Genomic DNA, 27,540 nt, shown 5'->3' with positions numbered 1-27,540 from the left:
CTTCTCTCTGGCAGCGATGCATTTCTATTTGAAAACCGAGAGAGTTTTAAATCAAATTTTGAAGGAACATTCAAAGTTTCAGAAGGCACAATTCCAGCTGATTTTTGTTCAAGGGTAAAGCAAACACTTAAAAAAACCCTGCAAACAGCCTGGTGATAAAGCAGGAAGACTTTCCCTAATACCATCTCCATAGCAAAGCAATTGAATTCCCTCTGTGAAGAAACTACATGACCTGGAGCCTGACAGACAGGAAAGTTCTAGTGCAATGGGAAAAATGAGGCTGAGAGGAAAGGGAGTGCACAAACCCCAAGAGCTAAGGGCACAGGGGGTCAGGGAGCAGAAATAATCAAAATAAATCTATGTCTGTCAGTTTAATCTCAATAAATATTAGCTTTGGAAAGAGAAAGGGCCTAAGGTTAAAACCAAAGGAAACCAAGATGCTGATAGAAGAGGAATTATCATAAAAAATAACATTGAATCACAAAATCCCCTATTCTGCCTGCAGCCCAGATCACTTTCCCCAGTTTAAGGTTAGCTTGTCACAGCAGTGAAATGCCATCATTTCGCAAGTGTGAAAGACTTGTGTTACTCTGACTCATTTTCAAGCAGCAGGCCTCCCACTTCATTCAAACCAGGACACCAATCCTCCTTATTTTCACTCACTTTCTTCAAGAAAATCCCAAAAGAGTCTGCAAGACCAGTACAATCCAATGCCAGATTTTCAAAGCCTAATTATTTATAAGAAGCTGGGTGTGAGGGAAATCCAAGATGCAAGCTGGGAAGCATGGCTCTTATCGGCCATGACAAATCCCCATGGTCTCCAATGCGTGACCATCGCTCTCTGCAGCTGCTTGCCTAACAGATTATTTTTACATACAGTTCTGCCTCTGAAGGCAGTTCTTTGTACCTCCAGTGGATTTTGCTTTCTTCCAGTTACTTAGCATGCAGTGGGAGACTAACTGTGAAATGCAATTACTCTTTGTTGAAAAGGCAAATGCTCTGCAATCTTCTAAATCAATTTACCAAAGAAGTTGTTGAAACAAATCAAGCCTTTGGATGCCAGAAAAGCTTAGGAGACTGTAGCCAGTCACTGGCTTGCTCAATGCTGGAGGTTTTAGAAATGTACCATGACCCTCACGATAGCACTGGGAACACAGTCACTGCTCTGCCCCTCCTCCTGCACATAGTGGTGGAAGGAATTCCTCTCTGAAAACAGGCTGGGGCTAGTGAAGCACACAGCAATGCTCCTTGTCCAAAGCTTTTCACAGCCTCCTCTGTACACCCTAGAGTGGCTGGGGTAGTTCTCTCCAGAGTTAATGACAAACGTGGCGACCAAGACAGTGCCTTTCTTTGCTTTTTCCTGACCTTCCTACCCTGCAGCCGATGGCTGTGGAAGTGGACCATAATCCTGGACTCCCTGAAAAAAGGCAGCTTTTGTACAATAAAGCTTAGCCTCTCTCTGCTTTCAGGGCAAAAGCAGCCGTTGCCTCCTGCCTGCCTCTTGCGGCTTCCTGCCCTCTCCTCCATTTTCAAGTTGCTCTTGTAATTAGGAGGTACAGGTTCCTTGCTCCTGTCAATCTAAGGAAAAAGGGGAAAATGGGATCCCTGAACAAAATTTTATCACTTCTGTGACAAGTCGGGGTTAATGCAAATTCTGTGGGTGGGTACTGAGGCCTTTGAATAGGAATATAAGTGTTCAAAACAGGAATGAGACTGCAGGGCAGTCGTTAATTGCTAAACATGATTTTTACATAACACAATTCCTTCTCAGAGCAATATGAATTTCTTTTTCCTACAAACCAGCAGAAGGAATTTCATACCGTGTGGAAGAACCCAAGTAACTTGTTACCAAAATACCCAATAATAGATTTGTAACCAAAAGTAAAAACGATGTATAAAAAAAGGTGGCATTTCAGCCCATCTGTATGAATCTTGCAGTTGTACAAACAGAAGCACAAACTGATTTCATACTTGTACAACACCCCCTGAAGCCAAAGGAAATAATGACCTTAAGTTTAAGAAGCAACAGATGGGGTTCACCTTAGGTGATGCTGAAACCAAATCAGGCAGGAAAAAGGAAAGTGGATATGCAATATATTAATTTACTTACAGTAAATAAAGAGTTTAACCCCCAGACAACATCCTGCAAAGGAAAAGCACAGTCAATTAGGCACGCATTTCAAGTGTTTTGAATGTGTTCACATACTTTATTTTCTTATTAATAAATTACTGGAAATCAAATCTAGATTAAGGGTGATGTTTTACTAATTTAAACCAAAATATTGAAGAAGCTTTCCCATTTCATGGATGCCTGATATTTAGAAGTCACCAAAACCCAAATACTGCTTATTGAAATACAAGTACAGATCTTTCTGTGTGTATAGGACCCTTATTCCTGTTGCTTCTCTACTCAAGGAGAAGAATAATACCTTAGTATATGCCAGCAACTGACTGCACTGCTCAGTTCAAAGTTTTATAAACTTAATTCAGCAATCCATTCTTAAGATTAAAAAATTAAAATGGTGTCAGGCAAATATTTGAAACTGTCAAAATATCAGAGAAAAGATATCTAGGTATAATATGAGGATGGAGAAATACCATTCTTATATGCGCATATGTCTCAAACCATTTTTACTGCTTAAAGTATTTATTTCAACACAGCTGAATAGAGAGTTTGCAGTTCCTGCAAACAGGAAGCTTACGGGGAATCCGCCTCCAAACAGCATCACCAAACACAGCTTATTTTGGGGTAGGCATCTCCAAAAGGGTTCCACTAACACTGATCTAAGAGTCCACATCCTCAGTTATAACCTTCAGAGAATAAGAAAATGCACAAGAACCAAATATTACAGGAAGAGACTTAAAAGCATCACCTACCACCAACTCTGAGGCTAAGCTTTTCCACCTAGAGGAAAGACTATTTTCTTTAGTAGCAGCATAACTAAGCTACCCTACTGCAAAATCCCACTCACACCTATCAGACTATTAAGTAAGACCAGCATTGTACCTCCTGCCCTTACAGCTGCTAGCACTTGACTGCCTACCCATGAATGCCACACTGCCTGATTTCCAGTAACGGGACAAACATTGTACATTGTCCATTTCATAGCTAAAATGTACTTTTCACAATAAAGATAGATCCTCAAAGTAAAAGCTTCCTATCCATGGCAAAGAACTTCAATAAACAAGTGCATTTCAGCTTGTTTCCTATTCCAGGCCCTCTGATGAGAGTAGTGGAACACAAAAACCCATATCCCTTAAGAACACTATCCAATTATGCACTAATGAAAAAGACACGATGCCAGCATTATCCAGACAACAGCCTCTCACCATCCAGTTTTCCTTTGATCTCGCACAAACAACCTACTCAGTTTATCTGCCCATAATGTGAATCTGTCCAGAAAAGCTGATATTATCAGACATAGTTTTCAGTTTCAGCATCTTCTCCTAATGGAGCTTCTGAAATCATCAGGTGTGGCAAAGACAGCAACTCTTTCAAATGTACTCATCATCTTCAGTGGCAGCACAGACACATAAACTGCAAAAACGGACACACCCGAGACATCTAAGAGTTACAGTTACCCCATACATTTTAAGACTATAGTGCTGAGCGGTCATCTCCACTCCCAAATGACCACACTGTCAGTTCCTTGGCAAGTATGAGAAAACTGACTATTTCAAATAACCAATGAAAGTCATTGTTTTACCCTTTAAATTCTGTGCTTGTGCAGCTACAACTACTGCCACAGAAACTGAGCAGCAGAGGTTAGCAAAACATGGTTTTAAGGAAACCTGTACTAAACAATCCTAGGGATAATTTTTATACAGTGCATTGATGCTACAGAAAAAAATAAGCCAGACTGTGATTAAAGGAGGATTTCAGTGGTGTGGAGAGCCTGGAGAGTAGCAACAGTCACAAAGGTCTCAGCTTCTACTTCATTCTCCTGCACTCAGGCATGAGAAGATGCACAGCATGCCACAGGCTGCCATGGCACCACCGCTCTCGGGTCTGCTCTGCTCTGGTGCCCCTAAGAACCGCTGCCCCTGGCATAGATGCAGGTCAAGGACTGAGTGATGCTGGGTGTGTAACCAGGGATGGCTGAGAGTGCCTCTGTCTCCAGCCAGCCACTCTGCCCCAGCAGATGCTCTGACCCCTGACAGTCAGGAGCCCCATCCATGGCTGCCCTCAAAGGGTGTATTGTCCTTGAGGGAGGCAGAGTGTGTGTCTTGGGCATGTTAAGAATTCTTGCATCTGATTTTAACCCACTGAGTGTTTCCCACAACCTTTGATAATAAGATGGTAATTTGCTTTCTTCCACTTGAAGAAGCAGGAATAAATTAACTTTTTAAGGGTCGTCTTTCATCTATACCATGTGACAGCAGACTGTAGCTGGAGAATGTGATGCAGAATTACAACAGTAAGTGTTAAAAAACATCCCAAAGAGGTATGAGGCACTCACACTAGCACATGGGGGTCTGTCCATTTCTAAATCCTGCCTGAACACCAAAACTGCATTCACAGGGTTACAAACTGTTCACAGCTGTTCAACCACTTACCAGCATGGCTAAAGAGAAACAAACGAGCAAATCAGACACATTGAGTTTGAAATCCTGAAGAGCTCACCTTCTCTTTACATTTAAGAGTGCTGAAGTCCCCAGTCTCCCAGAGCCTCCCCACCAGGACACTTTATATGTTGTCTCTCCAGACAAAACAGCTTCTGCTCCAAGCAGTGATGAACTATACCTTACACAAGTAAATGTTGCATCTCAAAACAGAAATGTAAATTATATAAAATTATTTTCCCATTCTGTATACACTGGCTTTTGAAGTTTATCTAAATTGCTCCCAAATTCTTATTTGCTGAACCCTGGTTGTACAACTCTGGGACACCTGACTCATTCAGGCTGTCTTTGCACAGAATAATAATTAAAAAAACCTAAAACCAAAAAAACCCACACAACAAAAAACCAACCACCAACATAAAAAGCCCGAACCCACGAAAAAAACAACCTAGAAAAACCCTCTGTAAGGCTTTAGTGTTTTCAGAGTGCTGTACATTTCACAGCCCTTCTAGACACCAAAAAGCATAAAAGGATTATTATTATTACTAATTTGTGTGTGAAAGTCTTAATATCATTTCTGATGTTTCCACCTGTTCAAGTTTTATGATTTGCTGGATTCATTTTATACCCTTGCATGGCCCCATGAAAAATAATGCTAAATTACTACCAGCGGGCAACGCTTTTTCTAATGAGTTTGAGGCTAGCCTGGATTTAGATCTAGGATATTGAGAAAGGGAAGTGGGATGGAACAGATGAGCAAGAGCAAAGCAAGTATTTCATATTTTTAAGACTTGACACTGTTGCAGTATTGACTTCAGCAGAGCTGCTTGCTGCATGCAGATAAGCACTTGCCTGAACGCTTGCATCACATTTTCCTGACGAACTAGGAGGATTTGCAAGCCACCAAAGTTCCTGTCAGATTTAGCAGTTCAAAAACCTTCTGCGTTCTTTTAATGTAGTAAAGCATCACCCTTGGCTTCAAGCATTTACTAAACTTCTGGCTTAAATACTCTGAAAACAGAAACTTAACCCTACATAGAAGAATTTTTAAAGGTTATCTTCACATATAGGAGCAGGGCAGATATCACCTTAAAATATTAATAATGCACACCTTTATGCTGCTCCACTTCATGTCAGAATCTACTTGCAAAAGGAGAATCAGACATAGGGATCTCCCTGTTCATGTGGCAAATACCTGACAAGGCTGCTTCCTTTACAATGCTTCTTTTTGTCTTTCTTTCCATGCTTAGCATCAAAACTACAGAATACAAATACAACCACAACTGAGAGGTAACCTCAGAGCAAAACCAAGGGCCTCTTGTGCTTTTTGTAATGAAGAGGCATGGTCTGCTCAGGATGGACCCTGCAGAAAAGGCTGCAGAATTCCCCCAATCGCTTTATCTGGTTTGTGCTCCAGCTTTGCCCAGGCAGGCCGTCTCCCTGTCCCCCTGGTCTCCTGGAGGCTTTGCATCAGCACAGATGTCACCCACAAGGTTAGACAGCTTCGCAAGCCAACTGCAGGCAAGCAAGTGTTTTTCATTCCCCTCTACTATGTTAACTCAGAAGACTCAAGCATCATACCTGAACTAAAGAGCAGTACCCGGTTAAATCTATAGTGGAAGAGGGGACAATGAAGGAAACACACTCGGCTCCTTGGCACGGTCGCTATTTTGAGCTCAAGCTCAGGAAGTCAACACAAGCAAGTCAGAAGATCAGACTCTTATAAATCACCCTTTGTAATTGCCCTTTTCATTCCTGAGTATTTTTGTGTTGCATTTGAGTGAAAAGTTACATTAAACCCCCACCCACAGATTTATTTACAGCATGCCAAATGAGGAAAAAAAATCTGCCCCTGCAATGATGTTTAAAGTTCAAGAGCAATGAATCAAAATACTAAATACAGCTTTTGAAATAGCCTCTCCTAAGGCTAGAGAGTCTCAAAGCGTTGCATTTGTAGGAGGTCCTTATTCAGTTAAGTCACCCAATCTTCCCAAGTGGCAGCTCTCACAATCACTTCACAAAAGCAATGCCATTGAAACCACGTAACAGACAAGTGTTTAACTATGCTTGCCAATGTTTGGAAATGCAGCCACACAGCACTTCTTTTGAAGAGTAAGCACATAAACTGTAAATTAAGATTTTCCTTTAACAGGCAAAGTATATTTAATATATTAATTTCAGGAGAGAACAAGCCAGACAAAAGCAGCTAATGAACTTCCAATCAAAGAAACTTCTTTAGAGATCCAAGGAGCATTTCTGATCTAATAGACTGATTAAATTAAAGCTCATTGCTGAACCATTTTTAAATATATAAGCAATTTAACCCATTCAGATCAATGAAAGGGAGTGGCAGTCATTTATACACGCAGATGTCTGAAGCTTTTTTTTTTTTTTTAAACTTACAAACTGAAGCAGTAACTCCAATAAAACAAGTGCAAAGCTTTGTACATCACAGTTTGGAAAACGGCTTGAAATTACACCAGAAAACCCAACATGCTGAAAGTGAGGCCACTGCGTGGCTGTCTCCTGGGGCAGCTCTCTGCTGTCCTGTCTGCCTACATACCACCTCAAGATGGTTTTCCACTTCCATTCACTTTCTTCCATTGTCTCTGACAAACAAGCCCAGCTTCTTTTCTTCATTGTAGCCCAGAAAACCAAGTGTCCTACATCCTACCCAGCCCCACCTTCCCCAGGCTCTTCTGTTGGACTTATCTTTCTGCCTCCTCAACATGCCTCCACAAACATCTCTGACTTCTCCCCAGGGACTAACCGCCTGTTTGCAACCACTATGATGTAATTGCACAAAACTTATTGCTGGTCCAAGGGGTTAAAAAACCAGTATGTTTTCATGCCAGAAATAGTAGACACTTTTTAGCTTATGCAAAACTGCTTCCCTCCTAAACAGTCTTCTCCCAAATAAAACGCCTCTTATATTTCCTCTCCCTGCCCTGCTCCTCTCCAGTCTTGCACAGAACACTTACAGTATCTTGCAAAGTTCTTGAAGCAGGTAAAACACTGTTTCCACCTGGCATAAGGTGATGGAGAGAAGACCGTTTCTTTAATCAACCTCAAAGATGATCTCAATTCTCATGTGCCTGCAATCCCAGCTCATGCTTCCCACCCAAACACAAGAGTAGCTTAGAGGGCTTTAGGTAAATTAAATGGCATGAACTGCTCCAGTTAGCAAACACAAAAAAAGGAGGAAGGCTGGAAAACTATTTCTTCTGTGCTCAAATATACTAGGAGGAAGAAAACAGGAACAGTTATAGACTGTTCTTCTCCCAGACCAAGACAGTTGTGAATTGCCAAGTATGCAGGAGCACTCCTCTAAAATCACTTACTTTTGTTACTGACTCCTTGACATTTGTCCCCAAGGTTACTTCAGAGCAAGCAGATCATCTTTTATAAATTGTTCCCAGGCGAATTCTGTGATGGCTTCTTAATGAACTACACTACAGTAATTACGAACACTAAAGCAATCGCTCTCCGGAGACCAGCCTACTCAACTCATTACAGTTGACACAAATTGCATATTCAAAAAAAATCAATAATTTGGGGGAAACAAGCATGGTTTAATTAGACTTACTGATGTACTGCACAGTTCTACTGAATTGCTCTTTAAAAACCTGCTAGTAAAAACAGCTACTGTAGTTAAAACAAAGATTAGGCTTTGCCAGAAGCCATTGAAGAGAAAAAAAAAATGTTTGCAAATCTTTTATGTAGCAAAGATTACTACAAGACATTGATTTGTGCAATTATTTTCACCAGCCTGGGCAAGTAGGGGGTGTAATCCCTTCTTACAAAACTGATAAAGCCGATTTATAAAACCAAAAATATAACACACAATATATTCTTGCAGAAAAACTTCCTGAAGCTTTTTTTAAGAAAAATAGAATAATATCAGATCTACATAGAAAACTGTATTCAATGGCTTATAACTTCTCTTTACTAAATATTGGGTCTGAAGTTTTTGTCTGCTACTTATTCAATTTTTAGAGGTGGAAAAGAAAGGCAAAGAAATGAAAGCAGTAACCATGGACATTTTAAGCAGTTTAGAGACCAAAGGTATTGAAGAATATACTGCACTTTTCTTTAGATGACTTCCTTTACAGAGGGAGACTTGAACCATTGAAAGGTACCTTGTGGTAAAGCTTTGCTTTTGCAAAGCTACAAATAGATATCTAAATTGTGATCAACAAGGACATCCAGAAACTCCTTTGACTGTGACAACTAAATCTCCCTCACTTGGTTTTCATTGAACACACACAGCCTCTCCCCAGTCCCCAGTGCTGATCAGAGCTGCTAGGGACAGCCCAGCCCTCTTCAGAACCACCCTGGGCCAGGCACTTGTACAGCGAACAGGGCACTGATGAACTGATCTGCATTCGGTCCAGAGCAACAGTGTCATCTTGAAGCAGAACCTGCCCCCGCTGTCTGAGGGGTCAGAACAGTTGTTGTGTTCGTGAAATAAACTTCTGGATAGTCAGGCCAGACATCCTGCTGCAGATACATACCACATGGGCTCCAGCACCAAGCAGGGATGCAGTGATGTGGACCAACAAAGAGGACACTACCCTCCAAACCATACCAAAAGAAGGCTCTGAACCACTAGGAGCTACTACAACATCCTGAAGTACTTCTTACTTTATGGAGAGAGACAAATAGTGCACACCCTTTCATGTTTGCTGACAACGAACAGCCCGCAAATGGTTGTGACTCTTCTGTTCTTCCTCATCCACCTCTATAAGGGTTCAAAAATCTATTTCTTCTATACCTGCCTCAATCTTCTGCTGCCACTCTCTAGCCCCTAGCTAAATTACTATTTCTTCTGTTTCACTGCTTCCCTAGAGCTGCCTTCTGCTATGTTGATATCCCCTTCAGTATTCCAGAAAATGCAAGAAGGCACGCAGCTTAGGTCCTGATTTTTTTTGTGGTGGTGGTGAGTGGTGGTGGTTCTACTCCTGCTGTGCTGACAACAGAGCAGAGGTTTGAAGGAGTACACTTTACTTGCAACGTAAAGCAGTCTGTAGCAGACCAGTGCCCATACCTTCAGGGACACGCATCGACCAACAGGCTCGCTTTTCTCTCCTTCACCGATTCCTTTGATCGAGACCTGCAGTACTGACATCATGCCCTTTCCGTAAATAGACTAAGTCTTCCAGGAATAAAGATAAGACTAAACACTTGCACTGCCCTATTTCTGTTAAGCTGCAGGTATAACTCCGTGCTGCTGCAGTAGCCTTTCCTCAAAGCCATTTACTTGCAACCATACGTTGTATTTTGTTACTCACTGTGTGAAGTCAGGGAAAAAGTAAAGGTGTTGGCAGCAGGAGACATGCTATGTGGCCCTGGGAGCCTTCAGGAGATCAGCATGCAGAGCTGGACCTCTAAGTGCTCTCTGCATACAAGGAAGGCAGGCAGCTCTGCAAATGAAGATGATGAGCTGGATGTGACCCCAGAGGGAGTACTAAGAGGTGAGCAGGTACAGTCCTCCTCTGAACAATATTTCAGCCAGAGGGTCACCCATAAAACCTACAGCCAGCCACAGATAGCATAGCTGAGGAAGTAAGGACTCCCAGAAAGTTATTCTGCACATCTTGCTCCTCAGACAAAAGAAAGTGCACATGCCTGGATGTCAGCTTATCCAGGGTGTCCTTCTGGGATACCTGCTGCAGGCACAGAATTAAGTTCACCTCTCTCCTTCCTACCCATCATGCTGAACACTGCTCCAGGTGGGGAGTAGGCTTGGGTGAGAGACACCACCACCACCTCTTGGAAACAGCACAAGGAGAAATTAGGTGGTGCAAAAAGTCTTAAGTGGGCAACAGTGCAGGAGGCAGGGACACATTGCCTGAGACCACACCCACCTGATGTAATCCCTGTAGAATACCAGAGAAGACAGGTGAAGGCACACCCCCTGAAAAAAACAGGTGACCTTCTGTTTAATGCAGTATTTGAAATTGGTGTGAGTGAATAATTTTAAGCATACCAGGTGATGTTTCTCCCCAGCACTCAAGAGGCTCTGTACTGGACTATACCAGGAAGCAGCAGACACTCTGACAGAGTCCATCTCCTTCTAGAGATCACACATACAACTTCTCAGGAGCCCAGTTTTATAATCTGTGTGATCGTGAGCACAAAGATACCAGGAGCTGGTTGTAAATGTCATATTAGATCAAGAGTCTCCTTGCTAAGCTATGCTTGACTTCCTGGTAATTTCTCCTCCTGCACAGTAAGAGCTGGCATTTCTGCTCTTTGCCACTGCTATGAAGCCTTTCCTTTTCTTCTTTTGATGAATTTCTCTTCCTTACTTCACTGATAGGGAGGATAAACATATTCCGTCCAGGAAGGCAGCTTTTACAAGCACATACTTTGACATTTCTACATACAGTACAAAGACCCATTCCAAAATGGGATTTGAATAAACCAGTAACAGAAAAATGTTATCATAATGCTGGCTGAGAAAAACAGTATCAGAAGCAAGAATTAATGGGAACAACACAGAACATACAGGTTTACTTTTTTTCCCTTCATCGTGAAGGCAGTGGCAGTTCTTGCCTATTTAAAATACTCTATGCTAATTACATATAATTTTGACAGCAGACCACCTGTTTTTATTAAGACAATGAATTAAAGTTTTGTGCTTATACTGAAGCTTTGATAACTACCCAGGTTTATGCTTAGACGTTGAAGTAAAAGTAACTAGAAAAATTAAGTCAAGACCCTCTGATTTATTTCTCCAGGAGATTAGTCTGACATCTGCATGATTTCAAATAAAATAATTTTACTGCCTGAAGACAACAGCAGAGCTAACACAACAAACATGGCATATTTTTCCATTTAGTATTAAGTGATAATTAAATAAGCAAGCCTCTTATGGATAAACTCCAAATAGCAATAATTTATCATAAACTAGTCTTAATTCCTTTTAGATTAGATTACCTAGTAACACATACAGATATTTCCTAACCTAGTATCTGAAGCTATGGGAAAGGAATTCCTGGAAAAAAAGAAATTGTTTTCCTATAGATAGGTATAAAAAGCTGCCTGCATGTCTATGGTTTAAAACTATCTTCTTGTTTCCCACACCTGCTCCTATCTGTCCTGACAGCAGTAACACAATAACAAAAAACAGCTCTTTAAAATACCTCACTGAAGAGCTGAAATGCATATACAACATGAAAATCCTACAGAAAATAGTTCTCCAGTTATCTGAAGCCAATCATAGCTCCATCAGAACAGGGTTACAAGAAAAGGACCAAATATTCCCTATGAATATCCATCATATGTTTTAAAATACTGGTTTTAACATTTCTATGCTCAGCCTCCCAGAGTCAGAGTTGCACAAATGTGCTTTGATTATTTTTATGGTTCATAAATCAGTCACTGACCAATTTCCAGTTGTAGAAGGAACAGCTTGACTTCCAGAACCAATTAGGCAATCACAATACACAGATCTACTTCTTTTATTTTTCAAAATCAATCACCCAAGATAATTTTATAGCAAAGTAAAAGCAAGCATTTGAGAGAAAGTTGATGAATACTAGGGAGGCCTATCGTAACTACACAGATGATACTCATGAGTAAGGTACAAGGAAGTGTATGTTGAGGACTAACAGGAGCTACTAAAGCACTTCCAAGTTTCAGATAAGAATTATTGAGGGGCAACAAACAGGGTATCAGAGCAACAATAGCATTATTTCATACTAGGTATTTAAAAGCTAGTATTGTCAGTAAAATAAATATTGGAGAACAGAATGGAATTAAAACGACCTATTTGCTTTCTGCCTAGAAAACTTCTGTTTTGACCATCAGAGCTAAAAGCAGGAGAAAACCAAGTTCAGACAGTTTGAGCAGAGGTCCAAAATAACTTCAGCAGTCCTTTACTTTATGAATACTCTGCTTTAGAGAAGGAAGTGTGCAACATAACAGAATGGAGACTGAAAGGTAAATAAGCTCCTGTTGCTAACTCACAGCTAGCTACAAAGAAGTAAAAGATTACACGAAGATCAGTTGCATCAGTTTTTACACAATCCATAAGCAAACTGCTACCAGTAATTATTTAGGAATTCAGGATTTCGGAGTCTTCCCGTGGACAAAGAGAACATTTACAATCACATTAACAGTGATTAAAAAAAGCATATATATAGATTGTTCTAAAATATTAACCTACCAATGATCAGTTTCAGGGTTAAAGCCCAACTTTCTTAATAACCTGATTTTAAAAGTATATAATACAGGAATTCAGAAACAGCACATCCTTTAGTGCCTTCACTAGAACACAGGCTGCTGTTAACAGTGGTCTATGTAAACACGTTCAGTAGCAGGAAGTAGTAAAATGGAAAAAAAAATTTAACACTTCATAACTTAGAGAATTCAACCACAGACAAGATGACACTAAGTGCAACAGCTGGAAGTACTCACAATCACAGGCCCTGGTTCTCATGGGGGACTTCAACCACATTGACATTTGCTGGAAAAGCAACATGGCAAGGCATGCACTATCCAGGAAGTTCCTGCAGAGCATCGAGGATAACTTTTTGATGCAGGTGTGGGAGGAGCCAACAAGGCAAGATAGGCTGCTTGACCTTATACTAACAAATAAGGAAGAGCTGGTTGAGGACATGAGAGTTGGGGGTAGCCTTGGCTGCAGTGAGCATGAGATGGTCAAGTTCAGGATCCTGCGTGATAGAAGCAGGGTGACAAGTAGGATTACAAACCTGGACTGCAAGAGAGCCAACTCTGGCCTCTTCAAACACCTGCTTGGAGGAATCCCATGGTAGGACGCTAGAAGGCAGGGGGGTTCAAGAGAGCTGGTCAGTATTCAAGGACCTCTTCCTCCGAGCTCAAGATCAGTGCATCCCTAAGAGGAAGAAGTCAAGCAAAGGAGCCAGGAGACCTGCACGGATGAGCAAAGAGCTTCTAGAGGAAATCAAATGGAAGAGGGTGGCTCACAGTATGTGGAAAGGGACTGGGCATTTGGGAGCAATGTAGGAATGTTGTCAGGGTATGCAGAGACGTGATGAGGAAGGCCAAGGCCCACTTGGAACTAAATCTGGCAAGGGATGTCGAGGATAACAAGAAGGGTTTCTTCAAATACATCAGCAGTAAAAAGACGACTGGGGAAACTGTGACCTGGACGTAGGGATAGCGTGTAATCTCAGCAGACAACTGCTAACAATACCAAGCTGGAGGAATGGCTGATGTGCTGGGAGGCCACGCTGCCATCCAGTGAGACCTGGACAGGCTGGAGAGCTGGGCCCAGGGGAACCTCATGAAATTCAACAAAAGCAAGCGCAAGGTCCTGTACCTGGGGAGGGACAACCCCATGCACCAGTACAGGTTGGGGGCTGAACTACTGGAAAGCAGCTCTGCTGAGAAGGACCTGGGAGTGCTGGTGGACAGCAAGATGACCCTGAGCCAGCAACGTGCCCTTGTAGCCAAGAAGGCCAACGGTATCCTGGGGCGCATTAAAAGGAGTACGGCCAGCAGGTCGAGGGAGGTCATCCTCCTCCTCTGCTCCACCCTAGTGAGACTGCATTTGGAGTACTGTGTCCAGTTTTGGGCCCCCCAGTTTAAGAAGGACAGGGAACTGCTTGAGCAAGTCCAGCAGAGAGCTACCAAGATGATCAGGGGGCTGGAGCATCTCCCTTATGAGAAAAGGCTGAGACACCTGGGTTTGTTCAACCTGGACAAGAAAAGACTGAGGGGGGAATCTCATCAATGCTTATAAATATCTAAAGGGCAGGTGTCAAGAGGATGGGGCCAGACTCTTTTCAGTGGTGCCCAATGACAGGACAAGGGGCAATGGGCGCAAGTTGGAACACAGAAAGTTCCACCTAAACTTGAGAAAAACTTTCTTTCCTGTGAGGGTGCCAGAGCAGTGACACAGGCTGCCCAGAGAGGTTGTGGAGTTTCTTTCCCCAGAGACATTCAAAGCCCGCCTGGACACAGTCCTGTGCCCCCTGCTCAAGCAGGGGGGTTGGACGAGATGATCTGCAGAGGTCCCTTCCAACCCCTACCAGTCTGTGATTCTGTAAAAATGCTAGAAAATAAAATTGAGTTAGCCTTTTTTTATCCCCATAAGAATTCTCTACACTGTTAAAACACATTTTATCAGATAACTTAAAAGTATTTAGGAGATTCCCCCCCAAAAAAACCCCACAACTTAAAAGGCATAATTTAAATGCTTCTTTAAGTTTCTACCTGTTTGACCCTAAAGAAAGTGTTAAAAAGGTCACAGCAGTTTGTTTTGAAGGACTTCTCATGTAAGACCTCTGCTGCCACCACAAGGCTACACAAGATGAGGCAATCTAAAACTTCTAAAATTTAAGCCATCTAAAAGGTTAAGCATGTAACATAAATGCAAGCAGTTGCATTGCAGGAGAGCTGGTTTGTGCCTGTGGCTTTCCAGGTTTTGCATCATTTATTCGAATGGTTTTACTAATGCACTCAGAATGGCTGCATTAGTAATGCCTGCCAATTTTTGTCACAGAAATATAGTACGTCCCCAGTCTCAAATATTTTAGCAATGTTTTAGAGTGCTTTATTGAACAAATTTGGGTACTATTCCTCCAGAGAACCAAGCTGCCTTTGTACTATTGATGAGTGGAATATGAAATACTGACTTTCAAGTCCATCATTGGGCAAGACCACATACTATGCCTTAGCTCTACTGTGCAAATTCACACAATATTCCACTTGTGGAGATGAGCAGGTCCTCCAAACCATGGTGTCCAAGTGTTGAAAACAAAGGATTCAGGAAGGATGGATTAGTGGGTGCAGGTGGAGTGTTAAGAGATAAAAGTAATCTGGGTCACTTTTCATGGCTCTCATTTGCTACCAGTTTGTCACTGTTTCACATAATTCTGTGGTCTATAGTTAATTGCTACCATAATTATTAATGCACACTGACAGATGACTCTGTGGCCATATTGATGATAAACCAGCAAAATTCCATATTTTCCATCTCAGAAGCGTGTGTAGCGTGGAATCTAAGCACTTGGACACTAATCAAACTTCAAAACACGTAGGAAGGCATGCATGAAGCTTCACAGATGAGAGACAGCCAAAGATCTGAAAGAGCAGCTGATAGAGCAGCCATCAGGAACCCTGGCTCTGACTGAGACCCACACTTCCCATGTTTATTAGTCCTTTCAAAGAGCAAACTTGGAGTGGATAAAGAATATCTTCAAAGAACAGACCTGCACCAGATACTGGACATCTAATTACAATTTGTGTCCCGAGCAAAAAAATCGTTTTGGGAATAGCGCTTCAGCTTACCAACATCCTCAAAAGCTACTGATGCTCGATTTTTTTCAGGCTCCTTGTGTACTAGAGGCACAGTATAACAACAGCATTTCTACAGAGGCACAACTTGGAAACAGGACCAACATGTGGTACTTACTTTTTGTAATGACACTTCAAATCACATGAAGTGACAACATAACAAGTGAGAGAACACTTACTGAAACTGCATATTTGTTTAAAACGGAGACTAGTAAGACAAAAGGTAAGGAATAAAAGCTTTGCAATGTGGGATTATTTTTTTTTAAAAGCTATAAAATGCAAGCTTGCAATTGTGGTGCTTCAATGGCCATGGGGAAAAAAAAAACACCACAAAAAAACATCACAAAATCCAAGGGGGATGCCGGATTTTCAGTTTTTCCTTTTACAGTTAAGCTACTATTCATTATCTCTTAACGAACCTTTCATTTCAACACCCATAAATGAAGTTCCTGGGTTGTTTTTTTGTTTGTTTGGGGCTGTGGAAGTTTTTTCCCCCCGCTAACTTCTTGATGGCAAAAACTCCCTAAAATGCTTCATAATACTCAGTAATTTGAATCTCCTGGTAGTTGAAATTCCAGGATATTTAATCTATGAAATTAATCACACAATTAGCAAACTGATGCAAGAATAAAACAGAAAAGAAGATTAACACACATCTTCCATCGTCACTGAGGACAGGAAGTACATATAATGTCAGCAGTTATTCCCACCCATAGCTCTAATATGCAACAGTATTTTAATTTCTATAAGAAAGATACCATGAACAAATCTAGAAGAACAGATAAAAATGTGTACATCCTTGTCCAATTGCAATATTGGTGTACTAATTTTCTAATGGCTGAAGCTTAAAACTTGCAGTTCAAAAACTTTGTCTGCGAATGAAATACAGGGACAGGAACAGAACCAGTTAACTTAATTACCCAGTCAGTGTCTTGATTTAACCTAATACGAAAACAGACACAAGGGCAAAACAAAATCATACCAGCTGATAAAAAAAAAGGGGAAATAGGGAAAGGGTGTTTATGAAAACCCACAAAACACCAAACACAGATTCTATTTCACTTTCCAAAAAGTCAGATGCTCATGAAGAGATTTTACAGATGAAGCAAGTCACAGACCGCATTCAGTGTGCCAAAAAGGAAATCAAGATTAGATAAAACTCATTTTCAATTTGCCTTTTGAAAAGAAACAAACACCTGACACATACCCTTTATCTGCCTAATGTAATGTAGCTAATGTTCTTTAAGAACCAATTCTGGCAGGGTTCCTGGTGAAAGCAAAAGGGAGATTATTGCTCAGTGCTCTGCAAGATTCTTCTGACAGTAAGGTCATAGAACAGTAAATGGACAACCAATTGCTTCCCGTAGCAAGACAAGGACAGTCACTGCACTGAAATGCATGTCCTATGTGACAATCTACCTAGGAGTATTTTATACAGGAACTATGACTTAGTTTGTTAACGCTGCCCAGCTGTGGTGGGACCAACCTCTGAAGTAGTTCTGCAATCACAGTGGCACAACTACCAGCAATTTTACAGGGGCCAGATTTCACTTACATTTTAGTGACTTGGGTAAACTTACATCTGAGGTAAGGTTAAAGGGCAGAGGCAGTTAGTTCCTCACTGGAGCAGCTAAAACAGCGAAGAGTGCCCTGCTTTATACAATACTTAAGTGCAGATGCGCTGCTCCCTCCTTCAAACACTGGGAATGAAACAGAATTCAAGACAATCAAAGTGTAGTTACTGCACTATATTCCACATGGCATTTCTCCCAAATGCAACTTGCCTTTCACTTGCCTCTACACAGAGGAGTTTGGGGGTAAAAAAAAGACGACAGACTACTGATTCATCAGGAATGTCAATGCAATGAAAATTACAAGCATTATGGATTACCGCTAGTCCTGCTCAGGTCATGCTCTTGTATTTGTTGCCTGGGTTAAAAAACACAGACCACCCTTACTGACCATGGTTTCTCAGGGTCACCAGCAGTCACACCATCCTACAAAAACTTTTATCAGTCAAGGCAGTATTTGTACAGCTATGCTAAAACTAGCAAACATTTGTATTATCAGTTAGCACTGTACTTGTTTCAGTATTGCCACCAACACTTGAAAGAAAACCTCAGTTGTTTCTAGAGCAAACCACATTATCTGTCTCTTTCCAAATCCATAGAAGTATTTTAAAAGATATATCTAGTTCAATGTACGTATCTAAAAAGAAATAGTACCTTTAACGTTCTAGTTGGAGCCCAGCCAGTGCCATCAATTGAATGTTCTCTCAATAAACTGGAAAAAAGACACACATATTATACAGTGCAACTTCTAGTTAAACAACCTTTGTCAGAAATCTTCTCAGCAAACATTAAGAACTTAGGAAGTAATTGCCACATAAGAATTACCTCTCGCACTATATCTAGATACTGGGATTTTAAAGCACAAGAATTGGGATATCTTCCTAGAATTACATTCTACATAGTGTCATTACAGATCTCCCAATCTGAGCTCAACCTTTGTCAAAAGAACTGATTTATTTTCATCAAGCAAAGTAAGTGTGACAGAAATCTTTGACACAGTCTCAGCAAGGAACCTTTATTTTCCCCTGAGCACACAGACACACACACTCTGGTTTAGAACATGTTCATCTTTGGTGAAGAGACAGGTTTGCAGAATGACCCATCTCAACAAACCTGTCACAGTTCAATCCAAAAAAGGGTATTTTTGATAGGTATCTAATTAGCAAGAAGAGAGGATGATAGTAATCTTTGTGTGAAGGGACTTCAGCTTCTGAGACACAGGGATAGGAAAGTGAAATAAGGTTTGGTCTGCCTGCTCAGGAAGGTTTTGCAGATGCATCTCAAGCCTCCGAGGAACACAGCACAGGACAGCGTAGCAACAGGGCCTTACAGTCCTCTTCCAGTACGTGAGCTATATTGCGTGCAGAACATTTTAAGGCTTTACAGGCAGACTCAACATCATATATCCCCAACTGAAAATCATGATGAAAACTACTCTGGGCAAGAGATATTGCTCACAGGAGGAAAACGTTCCTTATAAACTCCTTATAAACTATACTACATGCTCTTGAATTTTAACATAAATACATACAAATATTAATAAAAATAAGACAGACTTTCCTATACACATACTGTGTAGAAATTTTATGACCTTCATATTATGCTACATATTAAGTTCAGTGAAGCTGTTGGCCTATTTACCAGCTGAAATCACTGAAGTGTATTCAGTTGGTAAGACATTCCTGGACCTTTCAGGTCAAAACCTCAGCAGTTATGAGAAGTAAAAATATTGGAGACCGAAGCATAATTGAGAAACGAGCTGAAGTCTTGCTCACATTCATGAAAGCAAAAGTAATAATCTGAATGAGAAAGTCTGGAAAACTCCTTGAAACATCATTTCACAATCGCATCTTCCTCTGTTAAGATGTAATCTAAAACTGTAAACTCATACAGCAAAGTGCAAAAATTCATCACCACCAGCAGCTTCTACTACTGAAATGATAGGGTTAAGTGAAATAGTCTTTAACTATTAGGTTTTACCAACTTTCAGGATGACATATATTAAGTCATTTTTAAGTTGCAGCAGATGACCAGACCATACAGGCTATCCATGTAGTTATTTATTGAATGTGCAGAGTTTTTAATCCAAGGAAATACACTAAGACTAGCATTAGCTCTTGTTCAGTGTAGAGAGGTTAGGAACAGGATGATCATACTGGACAAGGCTATTGCATCTTAACTGTGCTGCTAATCTCATTTCTATGCCTTTAAAAAAATATGCCATGACCACTAGTGCACCTCAAAAGTAGTTTCAAGAACATGAAAAATAGCATCTTGTGGCTACGGCTTTTGTTCGTATTACAAAAGTAAAAGCAAAACCCCTAGTGAACAGGCAAGAGCTAGGGTTTTCAAGTTTTGTGGAAATAACAGGACTTTTTAGCTTGCTTTGTCTGCTCCTCATAAAATTTAGCTACAGTACTCCCCTCTACCTCTTCACAGAGCTCACTTACGTGTGAACTTAAGAGTGAGGAATAAGCTAACATACACAAAAAAAGCGTAAAAATACCCACTGATGCTCAGGCACTTTGAGCTCTATATCAGCTAAGCCTTGTTAATACCCTTCCAGCTTCCCAAAGCCTCAGCGCTCTCTCAGCATATCTCCTGCTGGACACCAGCAGCCAGGACTTCAGAGAAGACACTTGTGCCCCTCAGAGCTCTGGCAGAAAAGCAATGAAGATAGATAAGTGTACCTTTGCCTCAAATTTCTAATTTGCTGGTATAATTAATTTTTAGAGAAGCATCCTCTTTCTTCCTACAGAGTGGGAATGATCTTCAGGCCCCTAATCAAAACCTTTTCCCAGAACAGGGTGCCTAGAGAAGCCACATCTTGTTCTCCACAGGGATAACCTAAATATGACCACCAGGCAGCTGGGAGGTCTGACTGGTGATCTGCTCTCAGAGCATCATACACACAAACAGCAGAATGAACACCTAAATGAGCAGAAGTACACAAAACATTACAAACTAGTCCAGTGGATGAACAATCATCTGCATGTAGCTTCCTGTCATCCACAGGTCCTGCTGCCATAGAGGAGCTGGGCTACGAGGAAGTTCTCAAATGGCACAACCAGCAGAGTTTTTCTTGCCCACTCAGTGCTTCATGAAGCTGCTTTTGATGAACTGCCAGATATAACAGAAAAGCCACCTGTTCTACCAGGGTTTCAGGACACCTGACGAGCAGGAAAACCTGTTTACTTGAAGTGACTATTCTAAAATTGGCAGGACTTTGCTGTCTCATACAGGAATGCCAGAAAACTCATTTAGTAGTATTTAGATTGAATAAACATTCAGAAACTTCCCTTGTGATGCTTGAGAATGAATTCGTGAAAGCAAAGAGAGGGGTAAACCAACCACTCAATTTCTGCAGCACTTCAGATTACTAAAGCTGGTGAGTAAGTGCATGCCTTGGGGAAGCAGCAGCAGGGCTGAGAGGAGGGGGGAATGCTGTGGCACAAGCAGGAGTTTGTCAGGCAGGAAGCTTCACCGGGAACATGGAAGGACAGTAAAACACTTATTTCCATTTGGTTTTTCTTCAGCTGTAGTAGCGTCTGAGAAAAGCCAAGTGTGTCCTCAGTCATGGGGGGACTGGAACTGATAACTGCACCTTAATGTCTGGTGTTTGTATCTAAGGAGACCTCCCAGAACATGACTTCAAATCCTGACATCAGAGTTTCTATGGGAAGCCTGCAAAATTAGTATTTTTTTAAGCTGTAGGAACCAGAACAGCCACTGATGTGACCAGCCAGCTGCTTAGCTTTCATTTCCACAAATATCTTCTCATTCTGTGAGTAATTCCTGCATGGAAAAAAGATTTGAGGAAAAATTTTGAGGAACTTTTTCTTTTAAAATACACAGCATCCTAAAGAGATCTTGTAAAAACATCTACTGATCTGGGAACTGCATGGCTCTAGCAAGCTTAAAACTTTCTGAAACTCCAGCTGACATGATTTACAGCTTAAGTGACTAAAAATTACTGTAATGGGGAGACTAGTCCAGGAAAAAAAGTCTGCTTTGTGTGAAAGATCTCAGATGAACACATTTATCAACATAAAATGTCAGTTCCAACAGAACTTTTGCCTTCCTTTTGTCAACAGAAATTACCATTCCAGGTAAGTTTGATTCAAAAAGCTGTAAACACACTTCAGAAACCTTTCGCTGGCAGGGACACATTATAGAGGTTATTCTCTTGCTCACGCCCCACTGCCCACCTCCCTGCTTTATCCTGCATCGCCAATACAACCATTCTGGTAGCCATGCTATAGACTGAGTGGAGCAATTGATGTGGAAAGTCTTTCTAAAGAGCGTTTTGTTTCCACGTTGGCACAGCTGAGGAGACTGGGAACAGCACTGGGGAACAGAAACAAGCAACCAACTTAACCAGCTTTTATAACTGGAGAAATTGCAACACTGAGCTATACTAGATGATACAATTAATCAGCCTTCAAGCATTTCACCATTCAACATACTAATATTGCATCACGAAGCGACCAAACTTTAACTAACGACACCTATTGCCAAAAAAGACACATCAACAACACTGATCACCTCACCACATTGCAGAAAAGTAGTGAAATTTCTGAGTTATTAAACTATTCTAAAAGCTTATGCGGTCAATGAGGGAAACACCTTTGGCAGAGATCACATCAATGGGGGGAGAAGGCTGGGAAATAGTGACATGCATTACACATCGTCAAGAAAGTAGTCAGCTGGTGTATGTAGTAAGCAAGCATATCCTTTCTATGTCTCTTGATGTCTTCTATCCACATGTGCAGTGGAGCCAATATCCACAAGTATGGTCCAGACCTAATTAATATAGTCCATTATTAATATGCTCCATAAAGCACAGAGAAACAACACTTTTCCCGCCCAAAACTATTACCTGACCACAAGATTAATCATTTGTTATGTTTTAATTCAGGGATGATTATCAGACCAATATATACCATAGTGTGAGGTCTGTAAAAGACAGTTGGGAAGAATACTGGTAAGGAATTCTTTTCTGCTTTTAAAAATAACTGAAGCTATTTTAATGTAAAGACTGTTGTATGATTGCAGGTACTGTATATAGAGTGCATTCTCCATTATAACAGGCATAAAGCAATCCAAGTTATTTTAGTTTTTCCATCTAAACAGGAAGACATTTCAAATGCTTGATACATGACAATCAAGTAAAGCTGATATTTCAGTGCAGATGCTTAAAAAAAAATCACTTTGTTAAGTAGAATTATGATGCTCCAACACTATGTTCATCCATCATAATTAAAACCATTTAAAAACAAGAAACAGTAAAATATACTTAAGAATGTGAGGAGGCTTTATTTAATCTCAGAAGATGTAACACTGTAGTCAGAGCTAAACTTTTAGCTATCGTTTGGTGTCTAGCATTTCTTGTTCCCTGGTTCTGAACAGCTCACTTATTCATTCCTTTACTGACACTATTTGACTCAAAGTATCTGAGCTTTTTCCAGTGACTAAGCCACAAGAACTCTAGTGGAATTTACTCTGAAAAAACATGATCCTTAAAACAGTCTTCCCTACTGCGAAGTGACAAGTTCAACAGTGTAAAATGCAACAGTCCTAGGAGGCACTCAGAAACACCACAAGTCTAGCAAATTGGTAAAAGCAGCAATATGCATTAGGCAAAACAACCTTGCTGTATGACCAGCAAACAGCTCCAAATAACCATGGACAACCAGTTTTTTAGGTAATCTCGGAAGATTTAGCACTTTTTCCACAGCTTTTAAATCCTCCAATCCCAAAGTGAGGTAAATTCTATGGACACCAACCCTAGCTACCTGTGTTCCTGCTGCAGTCTGGCACTACCAAGCACCAGGAACATCCTACAGCTTCTGAGGCTGGTTTCTATCGGCCTTTGATGACAGAGCTTCTCAGAAGCATGGAGCAAAACACTGTGGCTAAAAGCACTGATATCAGCCCTTTAGCTGTTACCAGCTAATGAGCCTGACCTGCTCATCAGGACCTTCCACAGATTACCCCGTGAAAACTTCATTTTCACCAGGACCTTGAACACAGAATTAAAATTATTTTTAAATCTAGAGGAAAAATTTAGCTTCTTTTTTTTTTTAAGCGCCAATTTGTTACACATGGTGGCCATTATTTTGGCTTTTCAGAACAGCTTTCAATCTCACTTGTATTCATTGCTTCTGCTTCATCTACTTTTTCTGTTATGCCCCATTAACTTGAAAAAATGACAGTCATGCTTCTCATTTCTGTTTGCATTCGGTTTCTGACCAATTTCACCATCAGGTACTCCTGATGAAACACTGAAACAACAAAGTTTCAGAAACTGATTTTGAAGAGGAAACATTTACTATCAAGTAAAACCGCACAGCAACATAAGCCTCTCGCTTTGGTCAAGTAAAGCTTTTAGGCTTTGTATTTTGACTTATAACAAAACAGAGCTGGGGGAGTGTAACTGGCACCTGTCTTAAAATGGATATTAAATGCTAAAATAAACAAACAGCAGATATAGGATAGTTACTGTCAAAGTTGAATGAACACTTCTTCCTTTCTTCTTAAAATATAAATAATCTTCAAGCACTTAACACATTCAGGCATTAAAGAAGTAAAGCCTTAAGCCCCCTCAGGGCCTGAGGACTATTTATCTATGGAGGAAAAAAACAGAAAAACACAAAACCACAACAACTAATTTTTGTTCAGGTTGGCATTTATATTTTTACCTTAAGTAAAACAAAACTAAGTCTGAACCTGAAGAGCCAGGCTCTACATGGTCTCTAACACAAAGCAAGAACAATACTTCCAGTAGATTTCTAAGTTCCCAAGGGTCACATGCCACTGATTTGTGGAATCTGTTGAAAAAATACTGGCACGAAAATTACACACAGTGTTTTATTACACAGGAAAATCTCCAAGGTAAAAAAACAGAATGCTGTTGCTACCTTAGGCAGATTTCTCCCGTCTCTGTAATGTTCGGATGCCAGATTCTTGTCAAGCATTTTACCTTTGGAGGCTGCCAGGAGAGAAAGAGAGTTACGATGTTATCCTTTAAAATAAAACCATATTACTGTTACAAGTCACAGAGCTGAAAAAGGCAAATATATTTGATATTCACAGTCTATGTTTGTATTTTAAAGACCCTGATAACATAACCTACAGGAGGTACACCAGCTTCCTCTGCCCTTTTAGTTTCTCTCAACTCTTTACGACAGCTGAGATGGTATTAGGCTTTTTCTTATAAAAACACAACTTTAAAGAAAGCCAAGAAAATTTACTTTCTTCTCCTGTCTACTTCAGGGGAAAGAACACGTTCTATATCACTTAGTTTCTTAACACTTAACCAGTAAGACAAGAATTTAAGAAGGGAAAACTACTAAGTGTTTTCCCCCAAGCCTTATCCAAGTCAGGGGTTTGCTAAAAGCTAGCAGACGATGCAATAACAACTTTGTCAAAAAAACAGCTTCTTTTAAAGGCAGACCTTCCTGTTCACAGCTGAATAGGAATTATCACAAGAAGCATCAAGAAGCAGTGTCATATCTAAACTTAAGACAATAACACAAAAAGCCACCAAATTTATTTTCAGGCAAGACCACCATATTTCTGAATTCCATAGTGAGTTTTGAAATACAGATTCTTAAAATACAGTCTCATTTGCTCTAGTTTTGTGAAGTAAAGAGTGGGTCATAAAAATTCTGGTAGCTTAGCAACAGCACATTGTTCCATCCATGCTCTCCAAATTACAATTCGCAGCTTTTAGTCAACCAGATTTCTTATAGTAAGTGTACTGGAATTCACCAGCACAGACTGGTACCTTTCATAACTTCAAATAAATCACATATTATAGATGTGGAGCTATTTTCCTCTGCTGCTTGCCATGAAGTCTTCAGTCATGAGACAAAATAGTTCAAATAACTCTATTTGCATGGCAGCATGATGTGTTTTGTCTCATTGCTTTGTTCTCAACTTCCCAGTTATCTTTTTGGTAAAATATGTTTTTAAGTAAGCCTCCCTGGAGAAGAGATGATATGCATGGTACTGAACTACCAATGATATACCTGTCCAGCACTAAAAGAAATACCTATCACCACAACTGCTATTTATAATGTAGACTTTGACTTTCCTCCACTCTTACGTCATGTTTGTCCAATAACTCAATGGACACTGAATGCCCCAGTGCCGGATCACAGCATTATTGAAAATTAAGTGGCATGCAGAAAACAGTCTCAAACTTTTTACCTTCAAAACAAATGTTCTAAGAAGTTTTCTAACAGCACAGCTTTTCATTAGCTACACCTCCACATTGTTTTGAAAGATTACGTCTAGTTCTCAAGAAAGGGAAAGCAGCAGTATTTATTCCATGCCAGTAGATCAAGATAAAAAATATAAATTTCTACCATATGCACCTTCAAACAGGAAATATATTCATAAGCAGAAAAATGTAAGCTTTACCCAAACAAAATAATAATTAAAATCCCCAAATCTTCACAGTCAGAGTGAATTAACTGGTGTCTCATTTTTTATCGTGAAAACAAAATAATTCCTTTATCCTTTCACAGTGTTTTTCATCACTAAAAATTATAAAAAACCCACTTCCAAAAGCAAGACGAAGGTTTTATTTCTCTCTGCCCTTCTTCCTGTTAGACAGACAGGACAACTGCAGCACTATCACAAAATTTATCTGCAGGCAAAACTCCTTCAAGCTTGTTCCAAGTCATCTTTGAGTCTTCCTTACATCAACAAATCCACACAAGATTTCCTCACAACAATGTTTCACTTGAATCTCTCTAACCGTCTCCAGGTGCATACATGCAACACTCTGCACAGTAAAGCTTTCAAAATCCATTCATTTCATTGCTCAAACTCATCCTTCGCCTCAGATACCGAAAGCTGCACAGGTAGATCCAACCTCAACCAGGGGTCACAACACTGAACAGATTGATTTCTTCTCCTTTTCTAAGCAGCCACTTATCTTTCCAGATCTCTCATTAGTTTTGATAATAGAATCTGTCTTTCACATCCATTCTCAGTCCACTTCAACATATTGGTGAGGAAGTACAGATGGTACAAGAAGGATCTGCAAGCATTTGAGAACTACACATGCACTGACTTCAGTTTTGGTAGTTTTGCACAACAAGCTTCAGACCAAGTTTGTCTCGTTTCTTTAAAAAACTGCCTACTCCAACAACACAATACATCAGAACCACAGGAGCTACAAACAAGGCTTGGCTTGTGGTGGCAGGCAGTTTAGTTAAACCAGATCTGTCCTATTAATCAGGTTCCATTCCTTAAAACACCAGCTCCCTAGTCTTGTAGCACCCATTATTTCATCAGCTGCACCTCAAGGCATGTTTGTGTTGGGAGTAAGAATAGCGGACAAGACTGGCAAGTCACTGTAGCCCTGCCCCAGAGCCTGAATCCATTTTCTAACTAATCTTTTTAGCCTCCAGAAAAAAAAAACAACATGTTTTTAAACATACATACACATTTTCATGAATAACCTGACCATAACCCAACATCCAACCCACTGCATTTTTTTCTAAATTGCACAAAGGAAAACTTTCAACTTTTGTGTTGAATGAGAGGTGCTCAGAATTTAAAAATATCTAATTAACATTTGCTGCAGATTTTCTGCCAGTGCTGAGCAGGGAACTATGACTAACCAGAAGATTTTTTTAATTATAGCAATTGAATGAAAAAACCCAGATCAAAATTAACATTCAGCTCTCCTGTTAACACACAGGAAATACCTTCCTGCAGCAGTGTTTTTTAGGTAAACACCTTAAACACAAAATGTTGAAAGATTAAGATGAGTACATCTTGTGTAATGCTCCCCAGTGCCCAGCATTGCCATGGTGGGCACAGTTAAATTGCTATTACTGAAGGTGACTGAAAAATTAGACAGTCGAGAACATGACAGGGTTTCCCCCTTTATAGTGAAGACTATGTTTCTCAGGTATGCAATGGCACAATTTATTCAAGTTAGAACAAGGATGTAGTCAACCTTAAATAACTACTTTTGTCCTCATAGTGTGTGCGCAACCTTACGCAAGCTAGTAAAAGTGGCCTGTATTACAGTATGAAATTCTTTGAGGTTAAGGGGAACTTAAAAAAACCACAATCAAAACTATAAAACTGCAAA

At 40.4% G+C, this 27,540-nt stretch overlaps 1 protein-coding gene across 8 annotated transcripts in view; it reads right to left on the bottom strand.

Annotated features, from left to right (window-relative positions):
- The window catches only part of UBE2F (ubiquitin conjugating enzyme E2 F (putative)), an 82,676-nt gene that overhangs the window by 29,291 nt on the left and 25,845 nt on the right, over window positions 1-27,540 (bottom strand). For 4 of the 8 annotated variants that reach the window (XM_075094089.1, XM_075094090.1, XM_075094092.1 and 1 more), the window contains 3 exons: window positions 24,344-24,414; window positions 18,078-18,135; window positions 2,111-2,143 (listed from right to left, as the gene is read on the bottom strand). In XM_075094089.1, the coding sequence (XP_074950190.1) occupies window positions 2,111-2,143; window positions 18,078-18,135; window positions 24,344-24,414 (162 nt within the window). The remainder of the gene's footprint in view (window positions 1-2,110; window positions 2,144-18,077; window positions 18,136-24,343; window positions 24,415-27,540) is intronic. The other 4 variants (XM_075094091.1, XM_075094088.1, XM_075094093.1 and 1 more) reach the window with 2 other exon arrangements.

The sequence above is a fragment of the Phalacrocorax aristotelis genome, chromosome 5 (genome assembly GCF_949628215.1).
Source record: "Phalacrocorax aristotelis chromosome 5, bGulAri2.1, whole genome shotgun sequence".
NCBI lineage: Eukaryota > Metazoa > Chordata > Aves > Suliformes > Phalacrocoracidae > Phalacrocorax > Phalacrocorax aristotelis.
Note: the sequence above shows the minus strand (reverse complement) of the source record. Positions and strands in the feature narration are given on the sequence as shown.